This window comes from Xenopus tropicalis, chromosome 8, assembly GCF_000004195.4.
Source record: "Xenopus tropicalis strain Nigerian chromosome 8, UCB_Xtro_10.0, whole genome shotgun sequence".
Lineage (NCBI taxonomy): Eukaryota > Metazoa > Chordata > Amphibia > Anura > Pipidae > Xenopus > Xenopus tropicalis.
In genome coordinates this window covers 140,393,455-140,417,356 of record NC_030684.2, presented here as the reverse complement: position 1 = coordinate 140,417,356, position 23,902 = coordinate 140,393,455, and the positions used below count along the sequence as shown (strand labels likewise).

Here is a 23,902-nt window from a genome sequence, read left to right as displayed (position 1 = left end):
AGCTATTACTTTGTACTTTGGCGTGCCTCCACCCAGGATAGGGATAGAATGAACTATAACTCCCCTCCTGGGACCTTGATACTGTACTGCAGTGTGAGGACTCCCAGCACCCCTGGCACCTTGCCCCTGCCCTGGGGTAGTTGCTTACCAGGCAGGTGGATCCTCCAGATATGCAGAGACAGGACACTGGATGGATGTTTAACCAGTGGAACTTATTTATTGTACAGTTGTATCAGACAGGCAGGTTACACACAGGAGCAATGAGACAGTCAGGGTATACTCCCTCTTCCTTAAGAGACCCTCTCTCCACGGGATATTAGCAGTACTACACGCCAGATGATTCCCTTTAGGGGTTCCCTCCGGTACTTCTCGCCAGAAGCCCCTCTCTAGGGCACTTCCCGGTACTTCTCGCCAAGCGGACACCCCCTCAGCAGACCTCACCCCGGTACTTCCACTTAGATACCCCTGGATTAGGCAAATCTCCTACACTTAACACTTTATACCCTGACTCCAGCTATGAGTGCTGGTGGATCTTAATCCATTAAACCTCCTGTCAGGGCCACGCTGCCCAACTAGATTACCTGTCTCCCACTCCTAGAGTGGTCTATAACAACTCTCTAACTGTCTAATGCTGACCTGTGGTGTACCTCTTATCCAAGAGGGGTCCCAGGCTGAAAGACCTCCAGGCACATGGCTGCACAGCCTTATATACTGTGTGCCCCCTGTGGCCTAACTATTGAACTGCAGGGAAGCTAAATCCCAGTTAACCCTTATAGTGCCAAACCACCCAAGGTGTCCCACTACTAAAGTGTTACCCTCCTTGGGGTCTATCCTGGGGGCAACCAACCTAGGGGACCCAATTTCTGGGGAACCCTACATTCTTCCCTTTGACAAAAATTGTCACCTCCTGGCTGACATACCTTTAACCAAACATATACATTTTACCCACACATTTCTTATACCAAATACTTCTTCCACGGTCCCTCGCGGTGTCTGCGCAGAAACCTATATTACCTGGGAAAGAAACAGTAAACACAATTTTACCTTTCCCCCACCCCAAAGTCTTGGTATAAGTCCCAAAGTCCTTTTTCCTGAAAGAAATTGCACACATACTCAGAAATGCACAGGACAATTATCTCTCAAAAACAAAAGAAATTTTTATTAAACAGCTCTTGCACTCCCTCCTCCTCCTTGAGGGAGTCCATACCCCCTGGTGCTCGGCACCTCCTGGGGTCTTCCACCAACGGGTGGGGATTCTCAACTCAAGTGGCAGCTCCAGCCGGCAGCTGCCGAGCCCTCCTTGGGCTATAACTTGGGGGCATCTCCCCTTAACAGACGAACACTCCCCTTTTTGGGAGAAGCGGCAGGCAGTCCAGGCCTCCACTTGCTTAAACAGACAAGGCAAAATTTTCCTTAAGCACCCCCTTCACACGAGATAGGTGAAACGCTGCTTGACATCCTCATAAGGGGTATAATACCTGGGATGCGGTTTTTCCACGGTGCGACCACTCTCCAGAGTGTCCTCTATGCTGAAATAGCGGGGCTTGGGGTTGTACTTCCCACAGCTCTGCACCGCGTGTTTTAGAACGGTGCGGCCCCACCACCACTCCTGTTCAGTGGCTCGCACAAATTTCCAAGCTTGCCTGCGCTTGGCTCTGTCAGAGCTACTTAGAATATTGAGGGGCATCTTCTTTTTCCTCTGGATTTCCTCCACGACCCACTCTTCCAGCATATGCCCCATCCTCTCATATACCCACAAGGGGGCATAGGGCATATAGTAGCCCCACATCATGTGCACCCTAAAATTAATCACCCGCTGGATCCTAGACACTGAGCGGAACACTGCTGGGTCTGCCTGTCCAGGCAGCACCCAAAACTGCTTTTCCTCCTGTGGGCTTATTTTAGGAGGTGCCACAAAGCTGGAAGGGGAAGCAAACATAGGGCCCACGTCTGCTGTGGCCTCTTCCCCAGAGTCATCACCCCCTGGGGTGTACTCGCTAGATGAGGGAACCCCCCCCCTGTGATAGGAAGGTGGTCGTCGGTCAGTTGGGGCATCCCTCAGGGACTGTAAGTAAGATGGCGGTGCAAGAACTTCTTCTTGGCCCGTCTCAGAGGGGGCTGGTGATGGGGGCCCCATAAATTCCTCCCACTCTTTATCCCTAGGGCCTTGGTAGCGACCCCTTCTGGGTCCCCGCCGGCTCTTCCGGCCCCTAGGGAAAGTAGCCTGGGTAGCATCACCCCCAGCCAGTACATCGGGCCTAACCCAAGAGTCACTCAGGGTCCCCGGGTTACTCACCGCCATGGCCGCAGCTTCCACCGCCACCGCAATATCTTGTTGAGCGTCGGCGGGAGCGCAGGCCCCTTCCAGGTCGGTCTCTCGCTCAAAAGGGTCCCCCTCCAGATCAGGGTTGACGGCCGCCTCCGGTGATTCTAGGGTCCCTTCCTCCTCCTCTCTGAAGGATAGGTCATCGCAGGCATCAGTCAAGGCATCCACCTCTATTTCCTGGGTGCCCCGGGGTCCAGCCCCAAACGGCCCACTCCAATAGGGCCTCTCGCAGGCTTGGCAGCTCGCTCCCGGGTGTTTCATGGAGCCGAAAGATTCCATCTCGCACCCGCCGCAAAGGGGCACCATCCACCGCAGGGACTCATCCACTTCCATTTCTGCAAAGCTGCCGGACCATATATACCGGCGCCCGGTGTCCCGCAGTTTTACCGCTGTCTTCCTCCGTGCCCCGGCCATAGTTGGGGATTCTTGCCCAGGGAGCAGTGGTTTGCTGAGGTGAGGCATTTTCAACACTTGTCTCTGTGTGTGCCGGTAGCTCCTTCCACTCGCCCTGCTACACACACTCTGGCAAAGTTTCAAAATGGCCGTGGTGACGTCACCGTCCAAGTCACGCCCACTTACTTTGGCGCACTTTTTCAGCCACACGGTTGGCTAAACACTCTAAGGGGTGGCCCCCACAATCAGGAAAGTTCTGCCTCCTCCTCCTCACGGGGCCTCCCACGGGATTTTCCCGGGTCTGTTTGGTGCCACAGGCCTGCGATCTGATTGGCCCAGAGCAACTCCTCTGCTCTTTTGGCGCCAATTATCCCTCACTGGATACAGATACAGGGTGCCCAAAATTTACCCCAGACGGAGGTCAGGCTTCAGATTCACACTAGGCCCAAAACTTTGTTATGGCCTTTCTGCACTGTATTTGCTGTTCTTTTGCTGCTGTTTCGTAGCATCTCAGCAGTGCCTCCAAATGTAGCCCACTTTATCTTTACTTGTGGCACTACCTGTTGACCTTTCACTATACTTGGCGCTTTCAGGAGTCCTGAGCCCCGCTTACTTTGGGGAACAGCTATTACTTTGTACTTTGGCGTGCCTCCACCCAGGATAGGGATAGAATGAACTATAACTCCCCTCCTGGGACCTTGATACTGTACTGCAGTGTGAGGACTCCCAGCACCCCTGGCACCTTGCCCCCTCCCTGGGGTAGTTGCTTACCAGGCAGGTGGATCCTCCAGATATGCAGAGACAGGACACTGGATGGATGTTTAACCAGTGGAACTTATTTATTGTACAGTTGTATTAGACAGGCAGGTTACACACAGGAGCAATGAGACAGTCAGGGTATACTCCCTCTTCCTTAAGAGACCCTCTCTCCACGGGATATTAGCAGTACTACACGCCAGATGATTCCCTTTAGGGGTTCCCTCCGGTACTTCTCGCCAGAAGCCCCTCTCTAGGGCACTTCCCGGTACTTCTCGCCAAGCGGACACCCCCTCAGCAGACCTCACCCCGGTACTTCCACTTAGATACCCCTGGATTAGGCAAATCTCCTACACTTAACACTTTATACCCTGACTCCAGCTATGAGTGCTGGTGGATCTTAATCCATTAAACCTCCTGTCGGGGCCACGCTGCCCAACTAGATTACCTGTCTCCCACTCCTAGAGTGGTCTATAACAACTCTCTAACTGTCTAATGCTAACCTGTGGTATACCTCTTATCCAAGAGGGGTCCCAGGCATAAGACCTAAAGGCACATGGCTGCACAGCCTTATATACTGTGTGCACCCTGTGGCCTAACTATTGAACTGCAGGGAAGCTAAATCCCAGTTAACCCTTATAGTGCCAAACCACCCAAGGTGTCCCACTACTAAAGTGTTACCCTCCTTGGGGTCTATCCTGGGGGCAACCAACCTAGGGGACCCAATTTCTGGGGAACCCTACACCTGGTTGCGGTGCTCCCTGGCTGGTCTGTCCTGAAGTTCCTTGCCTGGTCCCGGTGTCTGAGTCGTTCCACGTGCCCTGTGTGGAGATAAGCTGGGCGGGGGAACAACATGCATCCTGCCTGGCCAGTACCCCTTGTCCCCCTGCTGTGCCCATGCTTACTGAGGCTTGGGGGGCTGTTCCCCATGGCCCCGCTTCTGTGGTGCTGGCAGGCCCCACTCCTGTGGGCCGTGGAGGCCCCCCCCGTGCTCCTCCGCATTGCTGGAGTGCCGCACCTCTCCCCCCCTCTCTCTGGGCTTGCCCCACTGCTCCAGGGCGCCCGCTGCTCCCCTTGCCGGCCCAGCCCCTGTGTTGTCCCTAGAGCCACTCCATACTGCTCCCTCTGCTGGCGGGAAGGCCACCCACGTGGCCCCGTTCCCCCCGCTGCCGCCCCCTGTGCCTTGTGCGCCCCCCGTGCCTTGTGCACCCCCCCTGCAGTGCTCCCCTGTGTGCTGCGCTCCCCCCACCTGTGGCCCTCCCTCACCGCTACCTCCCCTAGACTGGCACTCTCCTCCGACGGCCGCCGCTACTACCTGGCCCGACCGCGCTGTAGAATCCCGCGAAGTCTCGCGAGGCCTCACTCCCGGGTAGATTCTGCGACGAACGGGCCTGCCCCGCGCTGGTCCTGAGGCCGCCGCCATTCCCCGCTGTCCTCCGGTCCGCCTGGCCGCTCCTGGTGGGTCTCCTCCTCGCCTGCCGCTCCGTGGGGGTGCTCCTCTTCCGTCCCGCTCATCCGGTTCCAGGTGGGTGGGGGTCCGGCTGCTCTCTCTGCCACTCTGGGGGATCTCCTGGTTCCGGTCGCTCCAGCTTCGGGTGGGGGTCCGCTGGTGCTTGCCCGGGGGGTGGTGGGGCTCCTGGTGGCAGGCCTCCTTCGTCTGGTCGGGGGGGATGGGCTCAAACGGCTGGGGGCCCTGGATCGGCGTTGTCTAGGTCGGTCCGGTGTGCCAGGTTGTTCTGGGGTTGCTGGTAGGAGCTGCCGGAGCCAGTCTTCTCCCCGCCTGCCTGCTTCTGCCCGGAGGCGGACTAGCATCTCCTCCACTGCTGCCATGCTGCTCGGGTCAGTTGGTTGTCTGCTGCGGGGGTCTACCCTGATCTTTACTTTACTACCTGCTTCCACAAAATGGTTGCAGATTCACCTTGCCTAGCTCTAAAGATGGCCCCCTTTCTCCTCCCCCCAGGCTTAACCCTTCCCCTTAAATTGAAAACACCTATGGGGCTCCGGCTAGGGATGAGCCTGGGTCATGGTGCCCCTCCTCCTAGCTGGGCTGTTATCCGTGGCTTACTTTCCCAGGCTCCCCGGGTGAATCAGCCTTCATCTGAATGGAGTCACTGTCTGGATCTCCATTATCAGCAATGTGCACTGTATAATAAAGCCCCTGTCTGTACCATATATTTACCTAATCCTTTTCTTTCCTGTTTTGCAGCACTGCTACTGATGGCGAACAGCGGTGAGTATGATATTTATATAGGGAATAAAGTCACCAAGCATTCTAATGAACAAAAAAAAGGCACAGGGCTAAGGGACAAGTACTTTAATACAGGTCATGGAGGACATTATAATAATACAAAAGTTTCAGTGAGTCATGGGGCACAAATGACATCAACTAAGCATCAAATATAACTGATGACATCACTAAGCACTATTTATAAGGATATAATTTACAGGATATTTTTGGCTCCTGTGCAAGAGAGAAAGAGAGAGATACGCTCGGTGCAGGCACATGTAGCTGATATCCCCCCAAAAAACGAGAGACTTTGTATCTTCGGTGGATATCGGCTATATGTGGCTGCACCGAGTGTATTTCATTCAGGTAGGAGGCGTGTGGCTGTATTTTCGGCAATCGGTTTTCCGCTTGCTGAAAATATACGCCATACGCTTTTGCTCCTTTTCTCCATGTTGTTTGTTTACAGTGGTTGTTATGGTTACCAGGGTCATTTTTTAGCGCCATTTTTTAGGGAGGGTACTTAAATTGTGTGTTGGTATTCAGTCTGTTGGTTTGTCCCTGAAGAAGATACTGTTTGTACTTGAAACATTGGAGTTTTTTCAATAAACATTTTTCTTTTGCAACAAGTCCCTGAGTGTGTATCTCTCTCTCTCTCTATATATATATATATATATATATCCATAGATATATATATCTGGTCTGTTTTTTATTCATTTTACTTTGGGATGATGGATAATGTGAGAAGCTGATTATTCTGCGTTTGTGTTATTCTGTAGGAGCTGCAGCCAGACCGGTGCTTTCCTTCTCCCCAAACTGGGCCCCAATACTCACTGGTGATTCTGTAACTCTGACCTGTAACGGGGCCCGTCCTGCACAAGGGAATGAGAGATATACCTGGTACCGAGACAGTAACCCAATACCTGGAGTGGAACAGCAGAACTATACTATCCAGGGGGCCGAGATAGAACACCGTGGGAGGTACCAGTGCCAGAACGGTACCAGTGAGAGAAGTGCTGCCCTCCAGCTGCCAGTTAGTGATGGTGAGTTACCCACCCCAGCTCTGAGAGTGCCCAGAAATGATAAGGAATGTGATGCTACATAGAAATGTCCCAATTCCCCATTTATTTCCCTATAGTTTCCTTCTCTTTATTGCACCAACCTCCCATCTGTATATCTATTTACCCAGTACAGCCGCCAGTTAGTGAGGGTGAGTTACCCACCCAGCTCTGAGAGTGCCCAGAAATGATAAGGAATTTGATGCTACATAGAAATGTCCCAATTCCCCATTTATTTCCCTATAGTTTCCTTCCCTATTTGCACCAACCTGCCATCTGTATATCTATTTACCCAGTACAGCTGCCAGTTAGTGAGGGTGAGTTACCCACCCCAGCTCTGAGAGTGCCCAGAAATGATAAGGAATGTGATGCTACATAGAAATGTCCCAATTCCCCATTTATTTCCCTATAGTTTCCTTCTCTTTATTGCACCAACCTCCCATCTGTATATCTATTTACCCAGTACAGCTGCCAGTTAGTGAGGGTGAGTTACCCACCCCAGCTCTGAGAGTGCCCAGAAATGATAAGGAATGTGATGCTACATAGAAATGTCCCAATTCCCCATTTATTTCCCTATAGTTTCCTTCTCTTTATTGCACCAACCTCCCATCTGTATATCTATTTACCCAGTACAGCTGCCAGTTAGTGAGGGTGAGTTACCTACCCCAGCTCTGAGAGTGCCCAGAAATGATAAGGAATGTGATGCTACATAGAAATGTCCCAATTCCCCATTTATTTCCCTATACTTTCCTTCCTTAAAGGTGGACACACACATGGCTACTTAATAGAAGCTACTTGTCATGGCTACTAAATGCCAGAAAATCCCCTGCCATAGACAATACTGAGAATTGCCCCTGCTAAAACACACATGGAGACAATTATCAGTAAATGATCCGCATTGTCTGTTTTAGTAGCCATGATAAGTAGCTGCTACTAGTAGCACCTGCTAATCAATAAAAGTTAGCCATACCACTGTTATCTCAAATACAGAGATTACTATGGCATTTTCCCGTCATTATATGGCACAGGAATCAGACATGGGGATAAAGGGACAGACTTGTTCAGTGCTGGGAAACTGTGCTTATTGCTCCCAACTCCAATTGCAGGAACAGAGAACAGGGAGCCAGATTTACACAGATTAGCTGATTGTCATGTTTTAAGAAATACTGCTTTAAAAATACACTGCAGTAAAGTATGCTGGGATTTGTAGTCTAGAAACAAAGGTGGTTGAGAAAGTGTTTCTCTTATGTATTCTGTATATTTTTAAAAAAAATTAATTCTAATAGCTGTTTTTGAATTGATCCTCAACTTTAAATCATATTCATATTAATATTGTTATAATTTATTTCAGATAAGCTCATCCTACAGGCGCCCCCTGGTGCCCATGAGGGGGAGGAGCTGACTCTCAGATGTTACACTCGCCCTGAATATAAAGCAACAAACACCGCAGTTTTTTACAGGAACAACTCAATCATTCGGCCCCTGGGCTCAGACTCCCTTGTGCTTGGGGGGGCACAGACCAACATGTCGGGGCCATACAGCTGCCGAACAAAGTTACATTTTAAGTCTGTGGGTTTCGCTATTAGTTACACATCTACTGAGGAACATGTTTCAGTCACAGGTAAATATACATCTGTTATTTATTGCTAGACCTGTTCTTTAATTAAGTTAATAGATTTCAATTGCTTTGCACAATACATTATAAATCAGTGTACAAAGGGCTGTCATCATGTGGGTAACTAACAGGGTCAGAGCCCAAACAGAAGGTGAGTGGGAAAATTATCCTCCCTTGTCATCATGATTAAAAAAATGATTTTTCATTATTTTTATGGGGCACTTTTTCTTACTAAATTTCATTGTGTACATTGCAAATAATTCACTCTACCATTTAAACTATTTTAAATTGTATCAAATTGCAACAAATTTATTTATTTTAGATGTAATATTGGTGTTTAGGTGCCATCTCAGTGCATTGCGCCTGAGTCTGAGCTGCTATAAAAAAAAAACAGCACTGCACAACAGAAATGCTTTCAGCTAACTTTGTTTTCCTCCCATTTCTCCTGCTTGGGTGCTATTCTCATATTCACCACTAGGGCGCATGGGCGCATTTTAAGCAATGCAAACAATTTCTGATAATCAGGTATGGGGCCTGTTATCCAGAATGCTCAGGACCTAGGTTTTTCCAGATAAGGGATCTTTCCATAATTTGGATCTCCATACCTTAAGTCTGTCAAAAGACCATTTATATATGAAATAAACCCAATAGGGCTGTTCTGCCCCCGATAAGGGGTAATTATATCTTAGTTGGGATCAAGTACAGGTACTGTTTTATTATTACAGAGAAAAGGGAATCATTTAACCATGAAATAAACCCAATAGGGCTGTTCTGCCCCCAATAAGGGGTAATTATATCTTAGTTGGGATCAAGTACAGGTACTGTTTTATTATTACAGAGAAAAGGGAATCATTTAACCATTAAATAAACCCAATAGGGCTGTTCTGCCCCAATAAGGGGTAATTATATCTTAGTTGGGATCAAGTACAGGTACTGTTTTATTATTACAGAGAAAAGGGAATCATTTAACCATTAAATAAACCCAATAGGGCTGTTCTGCCCCCAATAAGGGGAAATTATATCTTAGTTGGGATCAAGTACAGGTACTGCTTTATTATTACAGAGAAAAGGGAATCATTTAACCATGAAATAAACCCAATAGGGCTGTTCTGCCCCCAATAAGGGGTAATTATATCTTAGTTGGAATCAAGTACAGGTACTGTTTTATTATTACAGAGAAAAGGGAATCATTTAACCATGAAATAAACCCAATAGAGACTGGGTGAAACAAAACAAAACAGAAGAGATTAGAATTGGTCTGACAGAGTTACACTGAGCTTTACTCCATTTTTAAAATGGCGGAAAAAATGTTGGGGAAAAATGACGTTAAAACGACGTATAATGTTGTTTTAATGACAAATTCACAAAAGTGTCTGTAAATTGTCTTTCTTTCACCAAAAATGGAAAAGTGGCAGTTGAGTCGGAATTTAGGCGGATTTCTGTTTGTGAATCTGGTGAAAGTGTTTTCCACCACTTTTACTGCAAAAAACGGCTTTCTCCACTTTTGTGAATTTCCCCAATGTTTAGGTTGCCCTTTCTTACATTTGGGGCCCTATTTATGATTGCTCGAACCTTCAGGCTTTAACATAAAAGAAACCCCACGTGAATTTATTAACTCACACTGGGTTTTGGGTCCAATTAGCTCCAACTTCATTTCAAATTTCTCCGATGGGCTTTTGTTGAAAATTAGCCACAATAGTGCAAGCTAGAACACTATATTTATTTTGCAGAAAGCTTTACCATACCTCAGTAACAGCCCTAGAAGCTCCCTCTGTTTGTTTAAGATACCAGCTGCCATTTTAGCTTGGTCTCAGTAGCTTCCTGCTGCAGCTCTGGCTGCTGGTAGTGCAGATAACACAGAGATGGGAGGGAGAGCGAATTCTGATCAGAGGGTGCAAATTCTGATGGGAGAGGGAGGAGGAAAAGGGAGAGGAAGAGGGAGAAAGAAGCAAACTGAGCAGACTCATGCCGTGCCCTCAAGGATGTTTCTGACAGAGGAAGTCTGACACAGGAGAACATGTTTACAAAAAAGGAGACAAGAAATCCTGTTTCTTTTGACAGAGGACTCAGTGCAGCGTTTCTGTGAGTGCTTATGGCTGTATTTACATAGCCCTTGCTGATAAAGCTTACTTACTTTTTACCTTTCCTTTTCCTTTAACATAATGGTTTCTAGTTAGTTTATCCTTTAGGGACTGTGACCTTCTTGCTGGTAAATTTAGGTGATCCCCTATATACAGTACTCCATGAACATGGGATCTGTTTGTAAGATATTCCAGGTCCTTGTGTATATTTCCTACCAACATTTATCTGTATAACCTCTGGCTTTTAACTGTGATGGGAAGGAAGGGGGTGATATCACCACAGCTTGCAGCATAGTAGTAAAGAGAGACTGAAGTTTACAAATTCTGAAAAATTTCAGAAATTGATTTTAGTGCAGGATTCTGCTGTAGGAGCATTATTAAGTGATGTGTTAAAAAAAAAAAATCTCCATGACAGAATCCCTTTAACATTTTGGTACAGAGAGACTTGACAGCAAGGGTTGACCTACCCTGCAGATTGGGTGCTGATGGCCCACCCATTCCTGCATTGTTTGCTATTGTCACCTGTGTTCTACAGTACAGACTCCCCCCACCCTCTCACACACAGTAATGGCTGCATCACAACAGGGTCACAGATGGAGTAAAATACAGACCCAACAGTGGCTCTGGGTGCAGTCACATTTAAGCACCAGGCTGATACTGGGCAATAAGCCTAAGGGTATGCCTGTTGCACCTTGGACTCATAGGGCCACATTGAAGCCCTTATCATTTGCTCCAAGATATCCCACAGATTGAATGTTCTTCCACTTATGCGTTTGTACCTTTAGGGTGATGGCACTACTTACTCACTTTGTTTTTCCGAAGTAGCCCATAGTTTCTTCACAAGCGAACTTCGGGCTATTTCAGAAAAATAAAGTGACTAATCCATATGCTGCTCCCTATTTTTAAAAATTTTAATTAGTTGCTTTGAGATGGCCTTCCCTTAATTCGGAACCTTCTAGATAACAGGTCCCTGGATAATAGATCCCATACCTGTATACTTATTTGGGGATATTGACTCAAGCTCATACTTTAGGATAGACTATAATCAACTCCCAGTTGCTAAATCTCAATGAATACAATGCTTCAATCTTGCCAATCTTCAATCTTAAGAGTGAGTGCATATCAGGTGACAGAAGGAGATCACATGACCATAACATGTGACACAAAGCTCAGCCCACACAGAGAGACTACAGAGCTGCAGTTTGCTTTCTACAGAAATGGGCACAATGTGCAGGGATTCAACTCATCCAAGCAATATGGAGTCCCCTCAGATCAGCTGGAGGATTCTGGGAATTATACCTGTGAGGTACAAACTCCAACTGGCAGTGTGAGGAAGGGGAGCAACATGGCGCATATCCACATACAGGGTGAGTAGGAATAATTTTTAAAAAGAGGTACCCATACAAATATAAATATATTTTCTCTTCTAGAGCTGTTCAGTCCCCCACAAATAAAAGTGAGGCCAGATCAGGTGACAGAAGGAGATCACATGACCATAACATGTGACACAGAGCTCAGCCCACACAGAGAGACTACAGAGCTGCAGTTTGCTTTCTACAGAAATGGGCACAATGTGCAGGGATTCAACTCATCCAAGCAATATGGAGTCCCCTCAGCTCAGCTGGAGGATTCTGGGAATTATACCTGTGAGGTACAAACTCCAACCGGCAGTGTGAGGAAGAGGAGCAACATGTCGCATATCCACATACAGGGTGAGTATGTGATAGTTTAACACTTAAATGAAGCACATCTAGTTGTCCATTGAGAGAGAGAGAAAAAAATGGGAAGCGTAAGAGTCAATAAATCAAAAAATAAATTTGACTAATAAAAAATGAATTTTATTTCATATTTGAATAAAGTGGGGCAACTACTTGGCAACATTAATTCATAAGTATGTATAACTGCTAGTGATTGTGTCTGTGTTACTGATAAACTAAGGCATAGAGGCGGGGCAGGCAATATATGATTGATTTAAATGCCTTTATAATGGGTTGCGATGTGTTAATATAAAAATGAATTTGGAGTTCTTGTTTAATTTGAAAAGGCCTTTTATTATACAGCTTTTTATGTCTGGGTGACAGGTCCCCTTTAACATTATTGTGGTCACCTGCTAAATAAAGTGCACCATTGCTCAGATGGTCTCACCTCCATTACTCTGATACACAGTAATACTGGCATTATGATCTGATTCACTTTATGCTACTCAGTCGCATGGGTTGTGGCCCCTAATTAAGGGAATTGAAAGGGTTTTAATATGTAATTTGTATCCTGCACATTATGCACAGAAACGTCTGGAAGCCAGAGTGCATGTCAGTCCATAGGGTTGATTCACTAAAGTGCGATAATTTTAATCGCACATTTCTTTGCGTTAAAATAGACGTGATAATTAGCGCGCTATTCACTACAGTATTACCGCATGCGTTAATTAGCGCACAGAAAAGAATATGATCGCATGATTCACAATCACTTAGGCGTGCTAAATATCGCATTAGACTATGTGAAAATTATCACCTACTTCAGGCAGGCGGTAATTATAGAAAAGTACAGTTAATGAGTTTTTGGCAATAAAATATGGACTTAGCAGTGTTATTTATTCAGTCTGTGTTTCCCCTAGAGTGACGCAGCCGCCAGTTTGCAGGGAAATGGGCATTTTCAGTACAGTAATTTTCCAGTATTGGCGTGTATGGCTAACATGGCGTGCGTTTATTCGCACGACTATTTATATGCGGCTACAAGTGATAAAATGTTTCGCCAGGCATGGATTTGCAGTGAATTTTTGGATATGCGGCAAATGTTTCCGCGGCAAATTTTTTTCATGCGTTTCGCAAAACAATCTGCCACATTGTCATCACAGGCATCAAAAAATAATTCGCGGGCAACAATTTTTTTTGGCTGCACAACATTTTTGCCATTTTGCGAATTTTTCGCCATTTCGCGGATCTTTCGAAAGATTCGCAAATTTTTCACCAAAGATAACCAGAACACATTCACTCATCACTAACGGCTACTATTTATAAGCAGCTACTATTTATATGCTACTATTTATATGTGGCTAATATTTATATGCACTATTTATATGTGGCTACTATTTATACGCGGTGACAATTTATATGTGGCTACTATTGATATGCTACTATTTATATGCTACTATTTATATGCTACTATTTATATGTGGCTACTATTGATATGCTACTATTTATATGCTACTATTTATATGTGGCTACTATTTATATGTGGCTACTATTTATATGCACTATTTATATGTGGCTACTATTGATATGCTACTATTTATATGTGGCTACTATTGATATGCTACTATTTATATGTGGCTACTATTTATATGTGGCTACTATTGATATGCTACTATTTATATGTGGCTACTATTTATATGCACTATTTATATGCGGCTACTATTTATATGTGGCTACTATTTATATGCTATTATTTATATGCTAGTATTTATATGTGGCTACTATTGATATGCTACTATTTATATGCTACTATTTATATGTGGCTACTATTTATATGCACTATTTATATGCGGCTACTATTTATATGCGGCTACTATTTATATGCTACTATTTATATGTGGCTACTATTGATATACTACTATTTATATGTGGCTACTATTTATATGCACTATTTATATGCTACTATTTATATGTGGCTACTATTTATATGCTACTATTTATATGTGGCTACTATTGATATGCTACTATTTATATGTGGCTACTATTTATATGCACTATTTATATGCTACTATTTATATGTGGCTACTATTGATATGCTACTATTTATATGTGGCTACTATTTATATGTGGCTACTATTTATATGCACTATTTATATGCGGCTACTATTTATATGCCCTATTTATATGCAGCTACTATTTATATGCGGCTACTATTTATATGCTACTATTTATATGTGGCTACTATTTATATGCACTATTTATATGCGGCTACTATTTATATGCGGCAACTATTTATATGCACTATTTATATGCTACTATTTATATGCACTATTTATATGCTACTATTTATATGCACTGTTAATATGCAGCTACTATTTATATGCTACTATTTATATGCACTATTTATATGCTACTATTTATATGCTACTATTTATATGCAGCTACTATTTATATGCCCTATTTATATGCAGCTATTTATATGCTACTATTTATATGCACTATTTATATGCAGCTACTATTTATATGCACTATTTATATGCTACTATTTATATGCCCTACTTATATGCAGCTACTATTTATATGCTACTTTTTATATGTGGCTACTATTTATATGCCCTACTTATATGCAGCTACTATTTATATGCTACTTTTTATATGTGGCTACTATTTATATGCACTATTTATATGCTACTATTTATATGTGGCTACTATTTATATGCACTATTTATATGCTACTATTTATATGTGGCTACTATTTATATGCTACTATTTATATGCAGCGACAATTTATATGCACTATTTATATGCTATTTATATGCGGCGACTATATGCGGGCGTTAATTAGTGCATGTACCGTCAAACACCGCACGAAAATAGTCTTTGCGAGTTAAATAACGCACGCAATATCACGCGTAAATTAACGCAAGTATGCTTTTAGTGAATCATGCGTCACGAAAATTTTGACGCAATAACATTTTTAACGCACGCTATAAATAGTGAACGTTTTTATGCACTTTAGTGAATTAGCCCTCATGTGTCTTACATAGTTAAGTTGATTTGACCAAGGTCCATCAAGTTCAATCCTTTCAACCAAACCCAGTGTGCATTCATATGCAGCCAAGTTCCTTTACAATATTACTGTGTTATGTCTCTTCCAGTTAACACAGGAGAAAAAATACCAAAATTTGCCACCAGATGGTGCATTGTCTATGGGGTTTCTATTGTGTTTTGCTGTCTTTGCACTCTAGCACCATCTAGAGGCAGGATTTAACATTCATAAATGGTGTCCGGATATGGACAAAATGTGAAAATGTGCTAGCTGCATCTGTATATACACACCCTCATAACAACCTATTTATACACCCCATATATTAACTATATATACCAATATCTATACTAACTGTAGATTTTAGTATCACAATAGCCTTGAATATTATACTTGACTAGAAATAATCCAAGCCCATCTTAAAGGTTTTAATAGAATCTGTCCACCATGAAAAGCCACCTTCGCTTCTTTAAATTAAAGTTCTGTTCCTCCAATTTAAAGGGGGGCCCTCTGGTGCTTTGATCATTTTTATGGGAGAAAAGATCCCCAGATATCTGTTTATAATCCCCTCTAATGTACTTGTACAGAGTAATCATGTCCCCTCGCAAGCGCCTTTTTTCCAGAGATAACAACCCCAACCTCGACAGTCTCACCTCATAGTTTAAATCAGGGGTCTCTAACCTTATTTCCCAGTGAGCCACCTTCAAATATAAAACTAATTGGGGAGCAACACAAGCATGAAAAAGTCCTGGAGGTGCCAAATAAGGGCTGTAATAGGTTATTTGGTGGTTCCCTATGTAAACTACTTCTCTTTAACACATGGTTTCAATGCAACCAAAACTTGCCTCCAAGACAGGAATTCAAAAATAAACACCTGCTTTGAGGCCACTGGGAGCAACATCTAAACCAGGGCTCCCCAACCTTTCTTATTTGTGAGCCAAATGTAAAAAGAGCAACAAAAGCAGCATAAAAGTTCATGGAGGAGCCAAATAAGGGCTGTGATTGGCTATTAGGGGCTTCTATGTACCCTGTCAGCTTACAGGGGCTTTATTTGGCAGTAAATCTTGTTTTTATTCAGCCAAAACTTGCCCCCAAGTCAGGAATTCAAAAATAACTACCTGGTTTGGGGGCACTGAGAGCAACACCCAAGGGGTTGGGGAGCAACATGTTACCCTTGAGCCACTGGTTGGGGATCACTGGTTTAAATCCTCCATCCCCTTTCCCAGTTTAGTTGCAGTCTCTGCACTCTCTCCAGCTCATTAATATCCTTCTTAAGGACTGGAGCCCAAAACTGCCCCCCATACTCACTGTAACTGCCCCCCATACTCACTGTTACTGCCCCCCATACTCACTGTAACTGCCCCCCATACTCACTGTAACTGCCCCCCATACTCACTGTTACTGCCCCCCATACTCACTGTTACTGCCCCCCATACTCACTGTTACTGCCCCCCATACTCAAGGTGAGGCCTTACCAGGGACCTATAAAGGGGCAAAATTATGTTCTCATCCCTTGAGTCAATGCCCTTTTTTATACAAGACAGCACTTTATTTGCTTTAGTAGCCACAGAATGATATTGCATATTAATAAATCCTTTTCCTGGTATTGCCCCATTATTGTATTGTTGTTTAACTTATATATAATGATAATTATATAATTATACAGATTAAGGCATGCACCTTTTTGTTCATTTGACCCACCCCAGTGTTACTTGGCTATATGCAAACATTTTATACTATTGGATTTGTTATTTTGTAAAGTCAGAGAAGTAACTCATAGAAACATTCAATAATTACACTTTATTGTGTTGGTTTGAAAACCCCCACAAACTGTTTTCAACTTCAGCTGATTCTTCCGCTTTTATTTCTTCTTCTCCCCTTAGCGCCCCCCATTTTCCAAACGCTACTCCTCCTACAGTTTTAGGGGTACAACACTGAAACTCCCCACACTTCTTTGAGGCTACACTCCCCAAACTTGAATCACACAGTCATGGGCTCAGCCTGAATGAAAATATGATGATTGTTGGATGCCCAAAAGTGGGTGGAGCTGTGAACAGCCAATCAGATTTTACCTAATGACTTGGGGGAAATCCAACCTGCTGCCATTCTCACAGTATTAACACCGGGGACCCCAAACTTTTCACAGTTGGTCACTAGAGGACTGCAGTTTTAGTTTTGAAAAAGTGGGTGGAGCCACCAACAGCCAATTAAATTTCACCTATTGAATGTTATTGGTTTGATGCCAAGGTTCCCAAACTTTGCACAGTGAGTCAGTGGGTGACTTCATACTCAAGGTTAGAAAAAGTGGGCGGGGTCACCAAAAGCCAATCGCATTTCTTTCATTGTTTTCAGTGGGGAAATTTTAACTGCTGCCAGTCTCACATGTTTAATGTCAGGGTCCCCAAACTTTGCACAGTTTGTCACTGGGTTCCAAGATTAGAAAAGTGGGCAGGGCCAACATCAGCCAATCAGATTTCACCTATAGACTTCATATGTTTAAATTTAAACTGCTGCCGTTCTTTAAATATTAATACTAAGGTCTCCAAACTTTGCAGAGCTAGTCACCAGGTAACTGCAGTTCAGAGTTAGAAAAAGTGGGTGGAGCTACCAATAGCCAATCACATTTCAGCTATTTACTTTCAATGGTGAAGTGTAAAATGCTCTCAGTCTCACAATTTTGATCACTGGGGGACTGCAGTTCAAAAAATAGGAAATGTTGGTTGGGCCACTAACAGCCAATCAGATTTCATGCATTGAATTTTACTGGTTTAAATTTAAAATGCTGTCATCCTCAAACTATTTATGCCAGGGTGCTGACTGTTTGTCACTCAAGGATAGAAAAGTGGGCAGAGCCACCAACCTCCAATCACAATTCACCTATTGACTTTTATTGGTTTAAATTTAAACTGCTGCCGTTCTGTAACTATTAATCCTAGGGTCCCTGAACATAGCAGAGTTAGTCACTGGGTAACTGCAGTTCCATGTTAGAAAAAGGAGGCGGAGCCACCAACCGCCAATCAGATGTCACTCGTTGACTATTAGTGGGGAAATTTAAGTTGCTGCCATTCAGACACTATTAAAACCAGGGTCCCCAAACTTTGCACAGTGGTTTTTACTATATAACTGTGGGTCCAAGGTTAGAAAAGGTGGGCGGCACAACCAATCAGAGTTTACCTATTAAATTTCAATGGGGAAATCCAACCTGCTTGGACTTTGCTAAAGCGTTTGATACAGTACCTCACAGAAGGTTAATGATCAAATTGAGGAATATTGGCCTAGAACATAATATTTGTAATTGGATAGAGAACTGGCTGAAGGATAGAGTACAAAGAGTGGGGGTAAATGGAACATTTTATAATTGGACCAGTGTGGTTAGTGGAGTACCGCAGGGGTCAGTCCTTGGTCCTTTGCTTTTTAACTTGTTTATTAATGCCCTGGAGGTGGGCATAGACAGTACTGTTTCTATTTTTGCTGATGACACTAAATTGTGCAAAACTATAAGTTCCATGCAGGATGTGCCGCTTTGCAGAGCGATTTGACAAAATTGGAAAACTGGGCAGCAAACTGGAAAATGAGGTTCAATGTTGACAAGTGCAAAGTTATGCACTTTGGTAGAAATAATATAAACGAAAACTATCTACTGAATGGTAGTGTGTTGGGGGGATCCTTAATGGAGAAGGATCTAGGGGTTTTTGTAGATAACAAGTTGTCTAATTCCAGGCAGTGTCATTCTGTGGCTACTAAAGCAAATAAAGTGCTGTCTTGTATAAAAAAGGGCATTGACTCAAGGGATGAGAACATAATTTTGCCCCTTTATAGGTCCCTGGTAAGGCCTCACCTTGAGTATGCAGTGCAGTTTTGGGCTCCAGTCCTTAAGAAGGATATTAATGAGCTGGAGAGAGTGCAGAGACGTGCAACTAAACTGGTAAAGGGGATGGAAGGGTTAAACTATGAGGTTAGACTGTCGAGGTTGGGGTTGTTTTCTCTGGAAAAGAGGCGCTTGCGAGGGGACATGATTACTCTGTACAAGTACATTAGAGGGGATTATAGGCAGATGGGGGATGTTCTTTTTTCCTATAAAAACAATCAACGCACCAGAGGCCACCCCTATAGATTAGAGGAACGGAGCTTCCATTTGAAGCAGCGTAGGTGGTTTTTCACGGTGAGGGCAGTGAGGTTATGGAATGCCCTTCCTAGTGATGGGGTAATGGCAGACTCTGTTAATGCCTTTAAGAGGGGCCTGGATGAGTTTTTGAACAAGCAGAATACCCAAGGCTATTGTGATACTAATACCTACAGTTAGTACTAGTGGTTGTATTTATAGTTTATGTATGTGAGTGTATAGATTGGTAGGTGTGGGTTAGGTGTGCTGGGTTTACTCGGATGGGTTGAACTTGATGGACAATGGTCTTTTTTCAACCCTATGTAACTATGTAACTATGCTGCCATTCTCACAGTATTAACACCAGGTTCCCCAAACTTTTCACAGGGGGACTGCAGTTTTAGTTTTGAAAAAGTGGGAGGAGCCACCAACAGCCAATCCGATTTTACCTATTGAATTTTATTGGTTTGATGCCAGGGTTTCGAAACTTTGCACAGTCAGTCACTCGGTGACTACGTATTCAATTTTTTATTTTGGTATTTTTTAAAGTGGGCGCAGCCACCAAGAGAAAATCAGATTTTTAATGGGGAAATTCAACCTGCTGCCATTCTCACAGTATTAACACCAGGGTCCCCAAACTTTTACAGTTGGTCACTAGGGGACTGCACTTTTAGTTTTGAAAAAAGTGGGTGGAGCCACCAACAGCCAATCATAATTCACCTATTAAATTTTATTGGTTTGATGCCAGGATTCCCAAATTTTGTATAGTCACTGGGTGACTACGTACTCAAGGTTTCAAAAAATGGGTGGGGCTGCCAGAAGCCAATCACATTTCACCTATAGACTTCATATGTTTAAATTTAAACTGCTGCTAATCTTTTAATATTAATACTAAGGTCCCTAAACTTTGCAAAGCTAGTCACCAGGTAACTGCGGTTCAGAGTTAGAAAAAGTGGGTGAAGCAACCAACAGCCAAACAGACAGCCTTTATTTAATTTTTTTGGTTTAAATTTAAAATGCTGCCTTTCTCACACTATTTATGTCAGGATTCAGGTTGAGTTATACAGGGAACTCTGAGTATCACTCATGTATTATAAGGGATAATGTACCCCTACTGTAAATGATAAGGATATTATAAGTCACTGAGGAGTTCTAAGACCATATAAAGGCACAAGGCTGCAGGCTGAGTTATACAGGGAACTCTGAGTATCACTCATGTATTATAAGGGATAATGTACCCCCTACTGTAAATGATAAGGATATTAGCAGTCACTGAGGGGTTCTGTGCCCATATAAAGGCACAAGGCTGCAGGCTGAGTTATACAGGGAACTCTGAGTATCACTCATATATTATAAGGGATAATGTACCCCCTACTGTAAATGATAAGGATATTAGCAGTCACTGAGGGGTTCTGTGCCCATATAAAGGCACAAGGCTGCAGGCTGAGTTATACAGGGAACTCTGAGTATCACTCATGTATTATAAGGGATAATGTACCCCCTACTGTAAATGATAAGGATATTAGCAGTCACTGAGGGGTTCTGTGCCCATATAAAGGCACAAGGCTGCAGGCTGAGTTATACAGGGAACTCTGAGTATCACTCATGTATTATAAGGGATACTGTACCCCCTACTGTAAATGATAAGGATATTAGCAGTCACTGAGGGGTTCTGTGCCCATATAAAGGCACAAGGCCACAGGCTGAGTTATACAGGGAACTCTGAGTATCACTCATATATTATAAGGGATAATGTACCCCCTACTGTAAATGATAAGGATATTAGCAGTCACTGAGGGGTTCTGTGCCCATATAAAGGCACAAGGCTGCAGGCTGAGTTATACAGGGAACTCTGAGTATCACTCATGTATTATAAGGGATAATGTACCCCCTACTGTAAATGATAAGGATATTAGCAGTCACTGAGGGGTTCTGTGCCCCCCATATAAAGGCACAAGGCTGCAGGCTGAGTTATACAGGGAACTCTGAGTATCACTCATGTATTATAAGGGATAATGTACCCCCTACTGTAAATGATAAGGATATTAGCAGTCACTGAGGGGTTCTGTGCCCATATAAAGGCACAAGGCTGCAGGCTGAGTTATACAGGGAACTCTGAGTATCACTCATGTATTATAAGGGATAATGTACCCCCTACTGTAAATGATAAGGATATTAGCAGTCACTGAGGGGTTCTGTGCCCCCCATATAAAGGCACAAGGCTGCAGGCTGAGTTATACAGGGAACTCTGAGTATCACTCATGTATTATAAGGGATAATGTACCCCCTACTGTAAATGATAAGGATATTAGCAGTCACTGAGGGGTTCTGTGCCCATATAAAGGCACAAGGCTGCAGGCTGAGTTATACAGGGAACTCTGAGTATCACTCATGTATTATAAGGGATAATGTACCCCCTACTGTAAATGATAAGAATATTAGAGTATATTTTGTGTCATGAGATAACTTCCTACTAAAGTTGTGTAACTTTTGTCTCAAGTGGTCATTCAATAAGCCCTTGTATTCAGGGTTGATAAAGTGGTAAGGACATGACTTCTTTGTACTGTGCAACTGCTGCTGCTGCTTTCTAAGAAATAGAGAAAAATATCTTCTGTCACTGTTTGGTGAAAATAACTTGGTCACACCCAGTTTGTTGTCCACACCACCAAGTGCAATGTGCTTTACAATCATAGTATATGATTAGTGATATATAAAATATAAAAGTAAAAAGCTGTGTGAGGCAGTGCTTTGCTCCTCTCTTCTAGCATATTAATCAGCAGTAATGTCTTCATTTTATTCCCAGAGCTGTTCAGTACCCCACATATAAAAGTGAGCCCCGATCAGGTGACAGATGGAGATCACATGACCATAACATGTGACACAAATTGCAAAAATACTACAGAGCTGCAGTTTGCTTTTTATATAAATGGGAGAAAAGTGCAAAATTTCAGTTCATCTTATGAATACAGAGTTCCCTCAGTTGCACCAAAGGATTCTGGGAGATATACCTGTGAGGTAAAAACTCCAACCGGCAGTGTGAGGAAGAGGAGCAGCGCATTTTATTTCCAGTTACAAGGTGAGAATGGAGAATCTGAATCACATATACACCAATTTTTGTATCACTTTATTTCTGCTTTGATATCTCACTCCCAGGAGCAGGGCAGGAACCTATTACACTACCCCTGGGCCAATTGGGAAATCTCTATCCCATAGGGAATAGCTTATAGACCTGAAGAAACACTGATTTTCCAGATGTAAATTATACTTTAAGGAGAAGGAAAGACATGTTGGCATTTTACTGCCAATAGATTAGCCACATTAGTGCCACCTAGAACACTATATTTATTCTGCAGAAAGCTTTCCCATACCTGAGTAACAGCTCTAGAAGCTCCCTATGTTTGTTTAAGATAGCAGCTGCCATTTTAGCTTGGTCTCAGTAGCTTCCTGCTGCAGCTCTGGCTGCTCGTGGCTCAGATTACACAGCACAGTTGGGAGGGGGAAGCAAATTCTGAAGGGAGGGGGAGCAGATTCTGATGGGTGGGAGAGCAGGAGAAAGGATGGAGAGAGCTGTGCAGACTCCTGCCATGAGAGGATTTTTCTGAGAGCAGAAAATCTGATACCAAAACATGTTTACAAAAAAAGAATACAAGAAATCCTGTGTTTCTTTTGATAGAGGACTCAGTGCAGCATTACTGTGAGTGCTTAAGGCTGTATTTACATAGACCTTTCTGATACGGCTTTCTTAGTTTTTACCTTTTCTTCTCCTTGAAAACAACTCCATATAAAATTCCTGATTATCAGCAACAAATCATCCTTGCTAAACACAATATATTGTATCTGCATTGCTTATTGCTTTATACTATATCAAAAAATTAAATATCAAGTCTGACTTTTTTTTTACATTGTTTTATTCTATGTTTTTGTTCCCAGGCCGACAAAACTCCTTCCTACTGCTGAATGTAACCAGACTGATATTGGCTCCCATTATATTCATATGGACAGTGTTCCTGATCTTTCACCATATAAAGTCACTGAGATCTACAGACCGGGCAGAGAAGACCGTGGAAAGAATGGAAATGGACTATGTAAATGTAATGTAATGTAAATATAATCATCTCTCCCACCATAAGGAATAGATAGGGGTGTTTGTATCAGGGAAAATTCTGCTGTTGAATTTATATTTCATTTCTTACCCCCCAAAGAATATACAGGTACCTGTACCCAGATAAGAGATCTTTATGTAATTTGAATATCCATACCTCCTAACTTAAGCCTACTGAAAAATCATATAAACATTAAACCCAATAGGGCTGTTCTGCCCCAATAAGGGGTAATTATATCTTAGTTGGGATCAAGTACAGGTACTGTTTTATTATTACAGAGAAAAGGGAATCATTTAACCATGAAATAAACCCAATAGGGCTGTTCTGCCCCAATAAGGGGTAATTATATCTTAGTTGGGATCAAGTACAGGTACTGTTTTATTATTACAGAGAAAAGGGAATCATTTAACCATTAAATAAACCCAATAGGGCTGTTCTGCCCCAATAAGGGGTAATTATATCTTAGTTGGGATCAAGTACAGGTACTGTTTTATTATTACAGAGAAA

The 23,902-nt window shown here is 43.3% G+C and overlaps 1 protein-coding gene across 1 annotated transcript in view; it reads left to right on the top strand.

Annotated features, from left to right (window-relative positions):
• The window catches only part of LOC108648274 (Fc receptor-like protein 4), a 98,540-nt gene extending 74,894 nt beyond the window's left edge, over window positions 1–23,646 (top strand). Inside the window, exons 7-10 of the mRNA XM_031891166.1 lie at window positions 11,564–11,820; window positions 11,884–12,165; window positions 22,096–22,368; window positions 23,223–23,646. Of these exons, the coding sequence (XP_031747026.1) occupies window positions 11,564–11,820; window positions 11,884–12,165; window positions 22,096–22,368; window positions 23,223–23,392 (982 nt within the window). The 3' untranslated portion in view covers window positions 23,393–23,646. The remainder of the gene's footprint in view (window positions 1–11,563; window positions 11,821–11,883; window positions 12,166–22,095; window positions 22,369–23,222) is intronic.
• Window positions 23,647–23,902: the final 256 nt, after the last annotated feature.